This window comes from Acomys minous, assembly GCF_964271855.1.
Source record: "Acomys minous genome assembly, chromosome: 7".
In the NCBI taxonomy this organism is placed as follows: Eukaryota; Metazoa; Chordata; class Mammalia; order Rodentia; family Muridae; genus Acomys; species Acomys minous.
This window is the reverse complement of record NC_140488.1, coordinates 20,687,697-20,703,899: the sequence shown is the minus strand read 5'-3', so window position 1 is coordinate 20,703,899 and position 16,203 is coordinate 20,687,697. Positions and strand designations below refer to the sequence as shown.

General features: G+C 52.6%; 1 protein-coding gene across 1 annotated transcript; it reads left to right on the top strand.

Annotated features, from left to right (window-relative positions):
- The first annotated feature begins 1,228 nt into the window (after positions 1-1,228).
- On the top strand, positions 1,229-7,282 carry LOC311601442 (cancer/testis antigen 55-like). Its single transcript, XM_084788898.1, has 5 exons — positions 1,229-1,492; positions 3,316-3,500; positions 5,162-5,303; positions 5,970-6,091; positions 6,843-7,282. Exons 1-5 carry the CDS (start codon positions 1,339-1,341, stop codon positions 7,032-7,034), a joined length of 795 nt encoding a protein of 264 aa, XP_084645024.1. The 5' UTR covers positions 1,229-1,338; the 3' UTR covers positions 7,035-7,282.
- The last annotated feature ends 8,921 nt before the right edge of the window (positions 7,283-16,203 follow it).

Here is a 16,203-nt window from a genome sequence, read left to right as displayed (position 1 = left end):
GACTTTCTTCTAGGGATTGGTCTGAGGTCCCTCCAGCAGACTGCTGGTGGGTTGGACTAGCTGTGAGGACGGCTCTCTATGAAGACCGGTCTATGAAGGGCTCCATGGCCATCAGGCTCCCAGGCTCCTGTGCCATCCAGCTCCCGCGCCATCTCTGCCCTGGTGGTGGCCTCTCTCTACCTCTTTCCTTCTCGTTTTCACGATCCTTCTGTACTTGCTATCTGTGCTTACTGAGGCTGTGTATCACTACATAGTCTTGGCTGGCCTGGAATTCAGCATGTAGACCATGCTGGCTGCAAGCTCCTGGAGATCAGCTTGTTCCTCCGTTCAGGATGCTGGAATGTAGGGCATTTACCTCATGGCGAGAGAAGGTTCTCAACCTTAATGAAGATGTTCTCAGGGCTTTCAGGGGAAGCCCCCTCCACCCGTCATTATCCATATATTACTTACTGTCCTGCCTAGTGCTCTCCAGTCCACGAGGACGCTGAGTCATGACCGTGACATCCTGTTGTTACAACAAACCTCATTCCTGAGGGTGAATTTTAAGTCAGCTTTCCTGTGAGGATTCACCACTGTGGAACATTTGCTTCTTCTTCACAGCCGTTGGATCAGGAGGGTCTTCCTAGGGCTATGTGAAAATTAAAGGCACCAGGCCAAGACACTCGCACATTTCCCTCACTAACTCCAAGTTAGAGCCTAGTCTGTGGCCTCAGGGAGCTGCTGAAGGTAATCCCTGCATAGCGAGGCTAAGGGCAGATGGGTGGTAGCTGTGAGAACTGAGGGGTTCTGTGGTCATGCACGACTGATCTCCATCAAAGGAGCTCCACCATGAACCCATGAGCCGCACGTGCTGAACAAGGCACGACTGACTCACAGAACCCCTATCACAGACACCCTGCAGGGCCCTAATGTGAAATACTTCAGGGAGCCACGCCCCCTTTCAAGAACCCTACCATGCCAAACATTTGTCCTTCCAGGGTACGCTGCAACAGTCTCTTTCTAGGGATTCAGAGAAGACCCCAAGTGCGCACAGGAATACAATTCCATGGTCTTTCTATGCTATAGACACAATGCACTAGGGGGATTTTTGTTCCCCCACCCCCACCCCGCACCCGCCCCCAGCGCCTGCCATTGGCCAGAGGAGCATCTTCAGCGCGTGCGTCCTGCTCATTGGTTGGTGGGTGGAACAATGCCCATTGGTTACCAGTCTCCTGGGAAGGGGGCTCTGCTGAGCCTGAGCCACAGGGGGAGTAAGATGAGCCTGGGTGTCCCCAGGGCTGCCTAGTAGCCAATGGTACCATCCCCCAGGAGCAAGGCAGGAAATCAAGTGGTGGCACCATGGGTGTCATGACATCCCGGACCTTCTGCTGCTACTGTGTCTGCTGCATCTCTGATTGCGGTTGCAGACGTTTCTTCCGCTCGCTGTGCAGAGCATGGGTCTTCTTTCAGTGGAAGATTGCGTCTGTCAAAAGAGAAAGGACACACATGAAAGGTACCCCTTGGTCACTTGGCGCCCTATCTTCCCGGCAGGAAACACCTCGGGGAGGCTCCACTTAGCCAGGATCACAAAGGGGACAAAGAGATCAATAGAGGCCTGCAGCAGTCCACAGTGGCTGTTGAGGGTGGCTTGTCCTCAGGTACCCATGCCTTGGGGTGAACCTTGAACCCTGTACCGAATTCTCTTGGTGTGCCAATGATTTTGACCAATTCAAACCACCGGGGACACAAAAGGCCTCTAAGAGCTTTTCTTCTACTTCCGGGAGCCCGGGAGCACTCGAATTGGAGCCCAGATTTGGTCTTGCTTCCCATCCCAGCGTGCATTTGGAGGCAAGAATGGAGTCAGTTCTGGTACATTGCCATGCCTGGTAGATCAGGGCCCAAGGTTTAAGGCTGCTCACTTTGTGCCCGGCAACTCGCGTCTCACCTTTAATGAGCACTCAAGCTGAATGGGTGAAGGCCTGCCGGGGCCTAGGATTCCAACACACTGTCCTGAGAGGGATGGCATCCAAGCTTTGAAGCCGTTCTGATTTGTGTCTGGTGATTCAGTGTGCCTAACAGGTGATTCATCTTCACGAGCAACTTTCCTTCTTCTTCTTCTTCTTCTTCCCCTCCTCCTCCTCCTCCTCCTCCTCCTCCTCTTCTTCTTTTTTGTTTTTGTTTTTGTTTTTCGAGACAGGGTTTCTCTGTGTAGCCTTGGCTGTCCTAGACTCACTCTGTAGATCAGCCTGACCTCGAACTCACAGCAATCTGCCTTCCTCTGCCTCCCGAGTGCTGGGATTAAAGGCGTGTGCCACCATGCCGGGCTTTTCATGAGCAACTTCTTAAGAGGACCCCTAGTCTTGCGGTGCCAATCGTACAGCCATTTGGGCGCGGAGCAGGAGAGGGTCACAGGTTTGATTCCAACCTATGCTGCATAACTAATGAGAGCCCGGGGCCTGTCTAGGGCCACGGTGTGAGCCTTGGCCTCAAGAAACCAAATATCTTTGATGAATTCTCTGGTTGTGGTGCTAGAAATGGAACCCAGGGTTGTCGTCATGTAGGCCACCACAGGACCCCTGAGCTCCCCTCCTGGTCCTTTCCTCTTAATGTAGTTTTGAATCAAGGACTCACTCTGGTGTGTCCAAGATGGCTTCGTGCTTGATCTGCAGCTTAGAAAGGTCTGGAGCTTTTGATCCTTTTCTGATGTTCTCCAAGCAGTAAGGTTTACATAGATGTGCCCACAGACCTGTCTCTGGTGAGCCCCTCCAATCTCTCCGTGGGGTCTATCAGTGCAGTGGCTTACATACACAGACTTAGTGCAATTGCGGTCCCGTAAAGAGCACCTACCTCCAGGCACGGTGATAGCAATAGCATTTGGACTTTAAGGCGTACAAGACACTCAGGGTTGTTAGGGGTTGACGCATATGTACCAGTTAATGTGTGCAACAGAAATGGAGACCTTGACTGCAAAAATGGTCAGAGAGGTCAAACAATGTATCTGGGGTTACACAGACCATCACTGAGGGTCACTGTGCTTATAACAGAGGCTATCGGGATACCGGCTTGTGCTTTTAGCCGGGGTCCTCCTGTGCGGAGCAAGGCAAAGCCAAGATTTGAACCTGGACAATCTGCCTTCAGAATCCCACAGTGATCGCCATCTTGTTTCCTGTCATTCCCATCATGCCTCCTGTCTTCAGCACGCGCTCCACGAGTCAGAAGCATTCTGCTTGAAGCTGGACATGTTTGTGTAACATCTCACACTGGGGGAGGACTCATTGCGGTGGGCACCTTCTCTTGAGATTAGTTCATGGCACCTGTGGTGTCCCCAATTCACAGGTGAACCGCATACTAAGGTTGTGAAGGGCGTCGTGACTAGTTGCGGGAAAGATTGGGGCTGGATCGAAGAGTGTGTCTTCTTCAGCACGGAGAGTGTGGCTGGCTCCGTGTATCTGCAACCTGGAGATAAAGTCCTTGCCTTTGTGGAGGAAGACCCAGTGTCCCACGACTTGAAAGCCACCGAGGTAAGATACGCGAAGGTTTGGAAGGACTCTCTTTTCCCATGGGGCTTTCCACCTTGCTATCTCCTTTCAAAGCAACCTCTCTACAGCACCCATATAGTGTAAGTCATGAATGCAATTTCCTGTTGTCCTGTAGGTGTAGGTTCCTCTTTGCTTGTGTGTGTGTGTGTGTGTGTGTGTGTGTGTGTGTGTGTGTGTGTGTGTGTGTAAGAGAAAGAGAGAAGCAGAGAATGAGAGAGAGAGAGACAGACAGACAGACAGAGAATATGAGTACAGGATGGGATAGGTTCTCCTAGGATCAAAGCCTCCTCCAACCTCAGTCTTTTGAGCATGGCGGATGTGCCACCACACCCAACCCTAGGTTCCATGTTTTACCGTTTAAAACCCAGAGTGAGTTGTCCCTGTGTTCCAACAGCAGGGTCCCCTTAGATCACCATCTTCTCAGGTGAAAGTCTGTTTGCAAGGATGCCTTCCCAGGTGCAGGCGCTGTCCCAAATGAGGTGCCTGTCAGTCTTTCAGAAACAGTCACTGAGCCAACACAGACACTCCACTGGATTCTCCCTTTCAGGTGTGAGATCCGATGATTTTTGTGGTTTCTAGAGTTGTGAAACTAAACCCCAGAGCAAAGATTTGGTGAAATTACCTGTTGTTACCTATGTTGCGCTAACTGATACTCCTCCCACAGTCTGCCTGTTTCCCAGGATCTGTGGGGAAGGGTTCTGAACATCCAAAGCCTTGCAAAGGGAAAAGGGAAATGCAGTGTGAGGATTCCCTAGGGAGACGGTGGAAGTGTTCCGGGGGAACACCTCCATTTTTATTTTCTGACAGCCATTGATCAACAGGACGCATCACAACTATTTGCATAGCAAGCAAACTGGGACACTGCTAAAAAAGAATAAATGCAATATATGTAGGCTCCGTGGGTCATTGTCACATCACCACCTTTTGACCTCTTTGGGATTCATTGTTTATGTGTTACGTGTAGCTCTTCTTGTTCGTGGGGTCGGATAGAAAGCACAGAGAGTCTTACACTAATTCCCAAGTCACCCCTGTATTAAATCGAGTTTTCCACCACGGTTTACTTACATTTGAGCATTTAGCAAGCCTGCACTCAACGTGTGTGCATACGCAGAATGAGGCTCTCTCTCTCTCACGCCCTGTTGCTTCCCACAAAGTCAAGAATCCCTTACCTGTCCATCACACTGAAGGGTCGCCTCCACTGTCCTCACAGACATCTGAATCTGTCTGCATTCCCTGTGGAGTTAAGGGGGCAGGGGAGACTGTGGTAATGGATCCTGGATATGGGGCTTGCGGGTAAGCTCATTGGGCACTGTGGCTGTGAGGTAATGTGGCGTCCTGTGCAATGGACCATGCACCTGGGGGCATACGGTAGCGCACAGACAATGGCCTGGGGCTTCACTCCTCAAGGAAAGCCAGTTTGGGAGAAGCGACCATGGAATGGGTGTGGGCAGCGGGAAAGACCCCAACAGAGAAAGGATTCCCAGTGAGCCAGCTGTTCCCCCGCAAAGGAGGATGAGTTCAATCTGGAAGCTTGGATTCCATCAGGGCCTTCACCACCTCAGCCCTTCCACAGGCAGCGTTTAGACATACGAGATTCCATTTTGAACTTAATCATGTTTCACAGCTGCTTCCTTATCTTGTAGGTTTGTGTTGTCTTGGAATACTGTGCGCTCAGAGAGCCAAGCTCCATCATCCAAGATTTATCAGCATGTGTTTCCTACGTGAAGGAAGACATCGTCTACCTCGCTGATGAGTACTTCTTCTGCCTAGACAGCATTTCTAAAGGTTGGATTGACATTGGAAAGACATGCCACACCTAACGTGTTGAGGTCTCAGGGTAGGCATGGTTTGCCCGGGCTGCATCTGGGGAGCTTCAGTATTGGAGAAGGACCCTGGGCACTGAAAATAAAGTGCAGCAGAGAGATCAACGGGGAGTTTTTGTAGGCACCACACTATCATTGTTAGGTGCTGAGTAGTTGAATGCCCAGGAAAAAAAATGGACAAGTTTTTCTTTCGCATACGTACCGAACTCTGAGAGTAAACCTCATTAGAAATCTTTACATTTTAAAATCTGTACTTAAAGTGGGTGTTCTGTGTGTGGTGTCTGCTTTGGTGTGTGTACATGGGGACTCTGAATGTGACCCCTTAACCTGTAAGTTCTCCAGTGTTCCCAAAGCAATGGCTGGGATAGGTAGCATTTGCCCGTTTGACTCTGCTAAGGGAGTGGAGGAAAATCAGTGTCTAAGCACCGCACAGTGCCATTCGGCCTGGGAATGAATAGGCCTCCTGCGCTTTACCCCGAATTCTCTCTTGACTGTGGTTTTACAAGTCAGTGTAAGCAGTGCAGTTTTGCTTGGCAACAGTCACAAGGGAATGGCTTGTATCCAGACCTTTGTAAAGATGAGGCTGGAACCGGGTGGTAGAATTGCCTTCAACTCGATTTTCTCTTAGCCATCTTAGGTTTTCAGCCATACAAAGGGGACTGGTTAGATCTGGAGTATTCTTTGGAACACAGCTCATCAAAACTCACAATACACTCACTGAAGGCCACAAGACGCAGGCAACTGGAAGAGGTAATTGTTTTCTGTATTGTTGGCTTGTCTCAGAGCTTCCTCGGGTGATATTTGTGACTAGCTATCTGCGGGGTGTCCTGGGAAATGCAAACACACAGAAGCTTATATATCCTGGAGCCCTTTGCCTAAGCGCTAGGACTTTGTAAGGAAGCAGCTAAGGGTAGCAGGACGCACATGGACATACTCTGCTTCTGAGGCACAGAGCTTCCTAGGGGTGGGGGTTGTTACTTGGGATCCTCTTTTTAAAAAAAATACAGGAAGAAGAACTCAGCCGTCCAGAGAACATTGCCCTGGAGGCAGGAGTACAAAGTGTGGGGGTCTGGGGGCAGTGGTTGAGCTCACCTGAAAGTGAGTTTTCACAAAGATGCAGGTGAAATCATGAGCTTGAAGTGTGAAGGGGCGGGGCTGGGTGGGGTGGGGAGGAGAGTGTGCTTCATGCTGTTTTTCTGTTTCAGTCAATCCTTCATCCATCAACATTGAGCACAGGGGCTAATGGCCAGTGGTGATTAATATCTAGGACATGAACTCTCATGAGCAGGACAGAGCCACTGGAGTGCCTCCTCTTTAAATGGTGTGAAGGGGCATGTGGAAGGGGAGTAGGAGACACTGCACCCCAGCTTTGGCAGTGCAGCAGGCAGGACAGGAAACAGTGACAGAGTGGGGCCAACAAGTGGTTAGAGCCAGTGTGCAGGGACAGAGCCTGACCAAGGGTCCTGCTCCCGACACTCACTGGCACACTTTCTCGTGACAGGTGTGCGTGACCAGCATCCACAGACGAGAAGGAATGCTGAATCACACTATCTTTTTCACCTTCCACTCGCTGAAGCTTCCCAATGGATACACCCCTCTTGTAGGCCACATGGTCAACGTGGTGATGGTGCAGAGCATCAGGCCCAAGTACAACTGGAGAGCAATCTCGATGAAGCCCGTGGAAGCAGTGTAGTGGGCGCGGGCCTAGAATCCCTCCTCAGGGCCTGTTCTATATGAATAGAGGGCCTGGCTGAACACAAACGCTTAGGGCAGGGGTTCTAAAGAAAACATGGAGCATGAACTTTCCAGCCAGCAGGATGCCTAGATCTATCTCCAGGGAGCTCCCCTCAGTGTCGGGGTTCCCGCGCTAGGCTCAGCTTTGTGATCCCAGTCTTCTGGAGAATGAATCCCAGCAAACCCTCCACTTGCAGTGAGAGAGCACACGAGAGCAGAGTTCCTGCTATTGATTTCAGTAAATGAATTGTATGAGCAGATACAGTGCTTTTTGCCCAAGGCCAGCTGACCACCCAGTCCCCAGAACAGAAATGTTCAGCTTCCCGTTAGAGCATATGGACTTTTCACACAAAAGCATCAGGGCCCCTAGGTCTGTGGGGACTCTGTGAACGTGAACAGGCTGGTGGCACGTGGGAAACCTGGCAGGACGATTCGGACAGACAGAGTGGAGCTTGGACAATCGGGTATATGCCTGTATTGGCAGATGGCACATAGACCCACCACCCACGCTGCTGGGAATGCTGTTGTCACCAGTGTGCTTTGGTCCTGGGGTGCTCTTGGTGACAGGCAAGTGTCATCTGACACGCTAGATCCAGCCTGCTTTTAAGAGCCTGAGCAGAATTCTCTGTCCCAAGAGAAGCCCCCCACTTGGGAAATGGCAGCCCCTCTTCCTACCTCCTCCTCTTTCTTCATGGACTTCCTTGCGACTCTGGCCTCTTTCTCACTCATGAGGCTACTTCTTCTGTCCAGCCAGGCTGCCACCTTCACCTCAGCCTCTCAGCTTCTCACACACCCTCCTGCTCTGTTCCTTAGGATCAGGGTCTCCCCTCCAGCCCCCTGCCCTTCTGGCCAGCCACCTCACCTTATCTCCACACCATTTCCTGAACTTCCTGCCACCCTACTTGGCACCCTCCTGTTCTTCAGCCTCCTGCGCCCTCCTCCCCTGGTGTCCTGATGTGCTTTCTAACCCCACAGCCCTCTTCCCCTCTCCACAGCCTTTTCTGTCCTTCACACATTTTCCACTTCCTTCCCTGTCCCCCAGCATGTACTCTGACCCTCCCTTGAGCACCTAGCTTCCTAAGCCTTCTGACAACTTCTCCCAGCTCCCTGCCCTCCCTTCCAATCTTCCTCCCTCCAGCAGAAGCCCACCCTACCAGGAGCCTCCCGCCAGCCCCAGTTAGTCCTCTCACCATGTAAACCCCACATTGCTCCTAAGCTTGCACCCTCCCCATAGGCCTAGGATACCTGGAACCTCCTAAGGGTACCCTGGGCCTGCTTCACTCCTCCTAAGGGTACCCTGGGCCTGCTTCACTCCTCCTAAGGGTACCCTGGGCCTGCTTCACTCCTCCTAAGGGTACCCTGGGCCTGCTTCACTCCTCCTAAGGGTACCCTGGGCCTGCTTCACTCCTCCTAAGGGTAACCTGGGCCTGCTTCACTCCTCCTAAGGGTACCCTGGGCCTGCTTCACTCCTCCTAAGGGTACCCTGGGCCTGCTTCACTCCTCCTAAGGGTACCCTGGGCCTGCTTCACTCCTCCTAAGGGTACCCTGGGCCTGCTTCACTCCTCCTAAGGGTACCCTGGGCCTGCTTCGCTCCTCCTAAGGGTAACCTGGGCCTGCTTCGCTCCTCCTAAGGGTACCCTGGGCCTGCTTCACTCCTCCTAAGGGTAACCTGGGCCTGCTTCGCTCCTCCTAAGGGTAACCTGGGCCTGCTTCGCTCCTCCTAAGGGTACCCTGGGCCTGCTTCGCTCCTCCTAAGGGTACCCTGGGCCTGCTTCGCTCCTCCTAAGGGTAACCTGGGCCTGCTTCGCTCCTCCCCAGGGATGCTCTGCATTCTTCCTCAGCCTTTAGACCTCCTCTTGGACCACCACACCACACCCAGTGCACCTGCCCTCCTCCACCTCTGCCTCCCATCCTCTCCTCAGGCCACTCCATGCCCTAAACACCCCTCAGTCCTCCACAAGCCTCCTACCTCCATTCAGATCTTCCCTCCTCTCTCCCCAAGTCTGTGTCCTCCTCCAGCCAGAGGCTGCTGCCTTCCTCCTTGCCGTGATGCCCTCCCATGGCATACACCCTGCTGCTCTCCTCCAGACTTACCCCACGCCCCACTCTTCCCGCATTTATCAGCCTTCTGTGTCATCCAAGCCTCCCACTATCTCCTTAAATACTGCCCCTCCCCCACCCCACTGTCATGCACTCCTCCTGAGCCTACAGCCTGCCCTAGGGTCTCCCTATCCTGGTGCCTACTGCTGCCATAAACACACTGCTAGGATCTCCACGCACTGGGGCCCACATGCCCACTTGCCTACCCTTCCTTGGATGGCATTCATAATCCTCAACTCCTAACATCTAGATGAGCCACATCTCCTGAACCCAGCCTCCATTCCTTACCAGAGCTTTCTTCCCTCCCCTATACGCGTGTATTACTCCCCCTGCCCTATCCACTTGAGCTTCTCTGCCTCTCTACAACTTTCTTTCTTCCCCCAGGCACCCACCATGAGTTTGAGACTCTTGCCCTACTCTGGGACCATCTACACTCTCTCAGGCTCACATCATACCCCGAGGCTCCTGCTCTCTCTCTCCTTAGTCACCTTCCTCCACAGGCTCCTGTACTACCAGACAGTCCCCTGGCCTCTGCCAGACACCAAGTTTCCACAGGAAACCTCTCCCTGCGTCTGCTGGTTCCACCCAACCCAAGGCCCCAAGCTCTTACCCTTCCGGGGCTGCTCTACCCAAACTGTCTGCCATCCTCCAGGCTCACACAGTCACCCTGGTCGTTCTGCCCCCCTCCTCCTCGGCCTTCTGCCTTCCTCCACTTCCTGTTCACCTATGGCTCTCTGGTCAGGAATGCTCCTGCCTTCTTCTCCAGTCTCCTCCATTTCTTGGGCCTGCAGCCTTCCCCCACAGCCTTCCAACTTCCTAGTCTAGATCCTGGGGTGCTCTGCAGACCTCTGCCATTCACTAGCCTCCTAATGCCCCCTTGATCTTCCCAACCTTCACCTCAGAGCTCTCTGACGTCCCCCACATCCTGCTGTCACCCTCAGCCTGTAGCTGTCCTACTGAGGCTGTGTCCTTCCATTCTATCTGGAATCCCGGCACCTCCTTCGTGCCCACCTGCACATCAGGAGCCTCCCTGCTTGCTCCCCCAGCCTCCTGCCCGACGACTAGGCCCCACCACAGATTCTGCCCTCCAATTGAGCTTTTCACCCAAGTTCAGGTTCATTTACCCACCCACCCCTACCCACCCCCCAGGCTTTGCCTCTCCTCCAGTCTCTTAGTTTTTCCCTCTCAGCCTCTGGACCTCCTCCACCAGGCTCCTAGCCTTAATGGCCGCTTTAGCAATTCCTCCTTAGGCTCACTGTCTCCCATAGCTTCCCAAGGTTCCTTCGCCTCCCTCCCCTCCAGCCACCTCCACTCTTGCCAGGAAGCCTCCTCTGCACTCTCCTCCAGCCCCTCACACCCCAGGCTGCAACCGAGCTTCCCTGAGAACGTCATTTTCCGACCATCTCCGGAGTGAACTCGACTGACTCTTCCCAAGCGTCCTGCCTGAAGTCCCCAGCTTGTATCATGGGCCACGCTCCTACAGCCTCCTGAACGTGCTGTTGTCACCCCCTTCCTTGTAGACAGCCGTGTCCCACTGTGGTGACTGCTCCTGTTGCCTACCCTCCCTTGAGCCTCCTGCTCTCCTCCTGAGCCTGCTGTTGCCTTCTTCATTCTGTCCCATCCTCAGGGCTACTGGCCTCCCTTACCCTCCCACCATCTCAGAGCCTGCTGCTCTCTTCACCAAATCCTTCCTTGCACATGGTCCCGTCCTCACTGTCCTCGTCTTTCTTGCTCCCCACGAGCTGCCTATTTCCTCTCCGAGGTCCAGATCTCCGTAAAGATCCCCATGGGGCCTCTTACTCACTCAGTTGCTTACCTCATCCGCACCTTTGTTCTGTTTATCACACTGTTCTATCTGAACTTTCTGCCCTACGTGAAAGGCCTGTGTGACTGTTCTGACAACCTAGCATGTTCCTTGTCCTAGAGGAGGCCAGAGGAAGGCAGGATGTCTGCTCCCATGGACTTTGGTTGAAGATGGCTTGGAACTGATCCTGGGTCCTGCAGACGAGCAGACCATTTTCTTTTCTCTTTCTTTCTTTCTTTTTTCTTTTTTTTGTTTGTTTGTTTTGTTTTTGTTTTTTTCTTTTGTTTTAGTTATTCTTTTTGTTTAAATTTTTAAATTTTATTTTATTAATTTATTCTTATTACATCTCAATGGTTATCCCATTCCTTGTATCCTCCCATTCTTCCTTCCCTCCCATTTTCCCCTTATTCCCCTCCCCTATGACTGTTCCTGAGGGGGATTACCTCCCCCTGTATATGCTCATAGGGTATCAAGTCTCTTCTTGGTAGCCTGCTATCCTTCCTCTGAGTGCCACCAGGTCTCCCCATCTAGGGGACGTGGTCAAATATGAGGCATCAGAGTTCGTGTGAAAGTCAGTCCCCACTCTCCATTCGTTTTCTTAATGGCTGAGGCCATCCTCTGGCCCCAGATTGTTCCTGTCTCTAGTTAAGTTTTGGCCCCTCCCTGCAGTCTCCTTTCCTCTCAGGCTCCAGCCTTTCCATGCATCTTCTGTATTGCTCCTCATTTGACTTCACACCGCCCGTGCTCCCTCATTTCCTCCCCAGCCTGCTGCCACACCCAGGCCTCCTACTGTGACCCCCATCCTCCTGCATACTTCCTCAGCCTCCTGGACTTTCACCGCATCTCTCTGACCTACACATGGTTTGCGTCCTCCATCCTAGCCTAGCCTTCTGTCTTCTCCTGCAGTACGACCACCCCTCAAAGCCACCCTCCAAGTCTCTGAGCCTAGTGCTATCCTAAGTCTCCTGACCTCTTCCCATCTTCCCTCTGCCTGCTGAGTCTCAACTGGATCTTCCCTTGCCTGGTACCCAGATCCCTAAGCATCCTGGGACTGCTTCTAGAACCTGGAGTCCTAATCTCCCCTAGAACTTCCTTCCCTCCTCCAGCCTCCTCATATGCCCCCCCCCAAAGAAAACCTCCTTGTCTTTAGCATCCTGCATCCACACCCAGCACTTCCATCCTTCCAGACTTCTGCCATCCCTTCCCCACTCCTGCCCCTCCCATCCGATCTGCTCAGGCTCGGGCCCTCCTGCTTCCTGTCTTAGATTCTTCTACCCTATTCCCAACACCTTCACAACCCTTCCCCTGGATCCTGCCTTTCCCTGTCCTCATTCTCCTCCCTTGTACAGCTCCATTTTCACCATCCTTCTGCCTTCCCAGAGCTCAGTAGTACCCTCCTTGGGAGCACTGGGCCCTCACAACTGTCCTCCAACTCCCCTGATACCCTTCCCAGTCTGCTCACTTCTCAATGTCCCTGAGGACCTGCTGGGGCCTTTTACTTCGCCCTGAGCTTTTTTGCGCACTTGTGCAGACTGTTCTTCTCCAGAGAGTCTGGACTTACCTAAGGGCATCTTACCCTCCTCCACAGAGATCTTTGCCCACAGAGGACCTCAAATCCAGGCCATGAGCCTGGAGCCCTCCTCCACAGGCCCCACCCCTGTGCCCCAGTGTAGGCTCATTATCTTAGCATTGAGTCCTAAGATGCCCTTGACTTAATCCCTTCTACCCAAATCTCCTGCTCCCCCAGATAGTCCTCCATCCTCTTTTAGGTTTTTTCACCCACACCAGCACCTTCTTCCAGCACTCAGTTCTCCAACCATCACAGCTGTAGACAAAATGCTTTCCTACTTATTGAAACCCCTCTCTTGTTAATGAGCATCATCTCCTCCCTACTTCCTTGAGCATCATCCCACATTTCCAGTGAATGGCTCTTCTGCTGTGTGTATGTGTGTGGTCTAAGCATTAACAGCATGTCTGGTCCCAGGTCAGGCCAGAAGAGCACCTGCCCTTCCACACTGAAGCCTCAGACGACAGGAGAAGGGAGTTGCAGGCCACCGTTCCCCCGCTGCTGGTGTTTGTCATCAAACTTCAGGCCCGTGGAGAAGCAGACAGGGGTCCTGAGTGAGTGCTCAGATGACAAGCTCCAGAGGCTCCTGGGCCAACAGAATTTGTGGCCCTATTCTCCAGCCCACTTTCCTATAGCAGGCTTCTGTTTTCTATGAGCATTTTTTTCCTCCCTGGGACCTGTCCTCTTCTCCACTCTTCTCCAGGACTCCCGCATCACCCTGCCAGGCCCGTGCTCCTACCACCCCCCTCATCCTCTTGTCTGCACCCTTCACTCTCCTTCCCTCCCACGTTGTCTCTTGTTCACCTGCCAAAGGTGCCTGTCCCTTCCAGCCACCTTACTATATGTAGGAAGGTCTTCCCCTCCTACTAGGAGCATACCAGGCTTCCGGCCCACCCCAGGTTTTGACTGTTGCTGTATCCAGGAACCCTTGTCTCTATCCTCATTTTCATCCTTCTTACCTAAGCCAGCATAGTACCTACATTCTTGGAGCAATCCTAACAGCCTCCTCATAGAGTCTGTTCATCTCCCCCATGGCCCTCAGGACCTACTGGAGCCTCCTGCCCTCCCCCTGAGACTCCTGTCTCCTTGCCTAGACTTTGTGTCCCTCTATAGCTCCTGGATCCATCAATGGACACAGAGATCTATGTCCACCCCTGAGCCTCCAATCCATGCTCTGATCAGGAAACCACAGACTTATGTTTGGCCTATCTGTGTCCTTCTTGGCCAACCCAGCCTAGTTCCTGCTCTCCCTGGTTAATAAACCTCTCTGCGGCATGCATCTTGCTTATCCTAACATCCCTCTACGGCACTCAAAATCACCTGGTCCTGGCTTCCCCATCTCCCTGATCGTCTTCTCTGCTGCAATCCCATGCCCTGTTATCTTGCCACGTAGGAACCACTGTCTCAAAGACTCTGCAAGTGAAACACCCATAGCTTCCTACTCTCATGTCGTCTCTTTTCCCATGCCTCTGCACTGTCCTCTGCCCTTCTAGCCTCTGAACCTTCTCATGTCTCCCTAGATACCGTACCTTAAGCCCTACTCTTTTGTCCTCCCTGTGTCTGTCCTGCCCTCCTCAGAAGCACTGTGCCCTTGGACGTCTTTTATGTTCCAACAACAGCTTCCACACCACAGTAGTCAATCTCTTGTGCTTCCCACAGTTTCTAAGCCCGAAAACATTCCTCCTCCAATGCAGGTACCATAGGCTTACCCTGGCCATCTCATCCTCCTCCTAGCCTACTACCCTCCCTCACAAGTTCCTGATTTCCTTTGTCCTCCCAGGAACACCCTGATCCTCCTGTCCTCCTCAACAGAGTTTGGCTATCCTCTGCAGACTCCTGCTCTCCTTTCCCAATGCCCTAACCACATCTGCGTAGCCACATCCCAGTATCTCTGACACTACAGTTTCTGCTTTACATCACCCTCCAACCCACGATTCCAGAGACTTCTGTTCTTTTCTTCAGCTACTTACTCTCTTGTCCCCAAGCCTCCAACATTTCATGCAGATGTTGGCTTTACCCAGCTAGATATCCTATCCTTAGTCCATTGGTCTCTTCCTTTCTACCCTGTATCTGCTAAGTCTCCAACCAATTCCCCAGGCCTGAGACTGAGAGTCCTAGACCCCCCCCCCGGACTGCTTCTGGAACCCAGAGTCCTAATCTCTCCACGGACTTCCTGCCTCCCAGCCTTCTCAAGTGCCCAAGACTCCTCCTACCTTCTCTTTAGCATCCTGTCCTTAGAGCCAATATTGCCAATTTTCTAGGCATGCAGCACCGCCTCCAACTTCCTCCCCACACCCATGCCATCGCTCAAATCCTGTCCCTCCTGTATGCACCTTTAGTTTCTTTCAATACCTTTCTCTGTCTCCGGCTCTCTTCCTCCTCCTCATATCCTTCTAATTTGTTCCCCAGGATTCTGATTTCCCCCTCTTCCCTCATTATTCATCATCCTTCTGCCTTCCTAGGGCCTCACACCCTCTTTAGGAGCATCAGCCCCATCCTCTTGTCAGGCCCTCATCCCCAGCCTGCCACTCTCCTCATATCGTTCCAGTCTACTCAAGTCCTCACGTCCCTACTGGAGCCTCCTATCTTCGCCTCGAGCCTCCTGTTCTCCCTCATTCACTTTGTCCCCCTCCATAGCTTCCGGGCCTACCATTGGTCATCCCTGACCCCTCCTCCAGATTCCTACGATGACACCCTGAGCCTCTGATTCAAGCTCTAACCCTGTAATGTGGCTTCACAGGCACCTGTTCTCCTCCCTAGTCTGGCCCATTATCCCTCGCATTACATCCCAAGGCTGCCCTTGACTTCCTGGCCTCTCTCCCAGGCTCCTACCTTCCCAGATGCCCCCTCAAGACCCTATGTAGAATCCCACATTCACCAGAGCCTCTTTCCAGTATTCAGTTCTCTGAACGTCACACACATAATCTCTACCCTTCTCTATTAGTAAAATTACCCACTTGTAAAAATCATGACAATTCTCTGAGTGTGGCTGTTTGATGTACACGTATGTTCAAAGGAGCAAGTGCACTCCTGGTCCCAGAGAAGTCAGAAGAGAGCACTGGACGTGCTGTGAGATGATGTGGATGCCTCAATTCAAATTTCCAGGCCATGGATGGCCAGACAGTTGTCATGAGTGCTGAGACAAATGTCCAGACTCTCTCAGTCTACCTGAACTTGTGGCCATACACTAAAGTCCACTTTCCTATAGCAAGCAAGCTCCCACTCTTTTATGAGCCTCCTGCTCTCCCTCAAACCCATCTTTTCTTCTATATTCATATCTCCGAATCCTCCTGCCAAAGCCTGGCCTATTATTCACATCCCCATTCCCTTGCCCATATCCTTACCGTCCCTATCTCCCACAATGCCTCCTACTTTACTTCCACACACACCTGCCCTCCTCCCTAGACTCCGTTCTGTCTCTCCTGCCATCATCCCACCATCCTCCAGGGCCTCTTCCCATCCTGCTAAGAGCCTCTTGGCCTCTGACCTGGCTCCCTGCCCTCCTCCCAAGCTTCTCACTCTCCCCTTGGCCTGGACCCTCTTCTGCAGCCTGATCACCAGCCTAGTCTCCCCGGAGACTCCCCTGTGAACCACTGCATCCCCTAGCCTTCAGCCCTCTTTTCCCCTTGATCCTGCCTGCTGTTGCCTTGTCCACCT

What these genes read in the sequence shown, in the direction of transcription:
- LOC311601442 (XM_084788898.1), top strand. Translation starts at nt 1,339, where the DNA reads ATGGGTGTCATGACATCCCGGACCTTCTGCTGCTACTGTGTCTGCTGC. An exon ending in AGAAAGGACACACATGAAAG is followed by an intron (nt 1,493 to 3,315) that starts GTACCCCTTGGT and finishes CCCAATTCACAG; the next exon opens with GTGAACCGCATACTAAGGTT. An exon ending in CCTAGACAGCATTTCTAAAG is followed by an intron (nt 5,304 to 5,969) that starts GTTGGATTGACA and finishes ATTTTCTCTTAG; the next exon opens with CCATCTTAGGTTTTCAGCCA.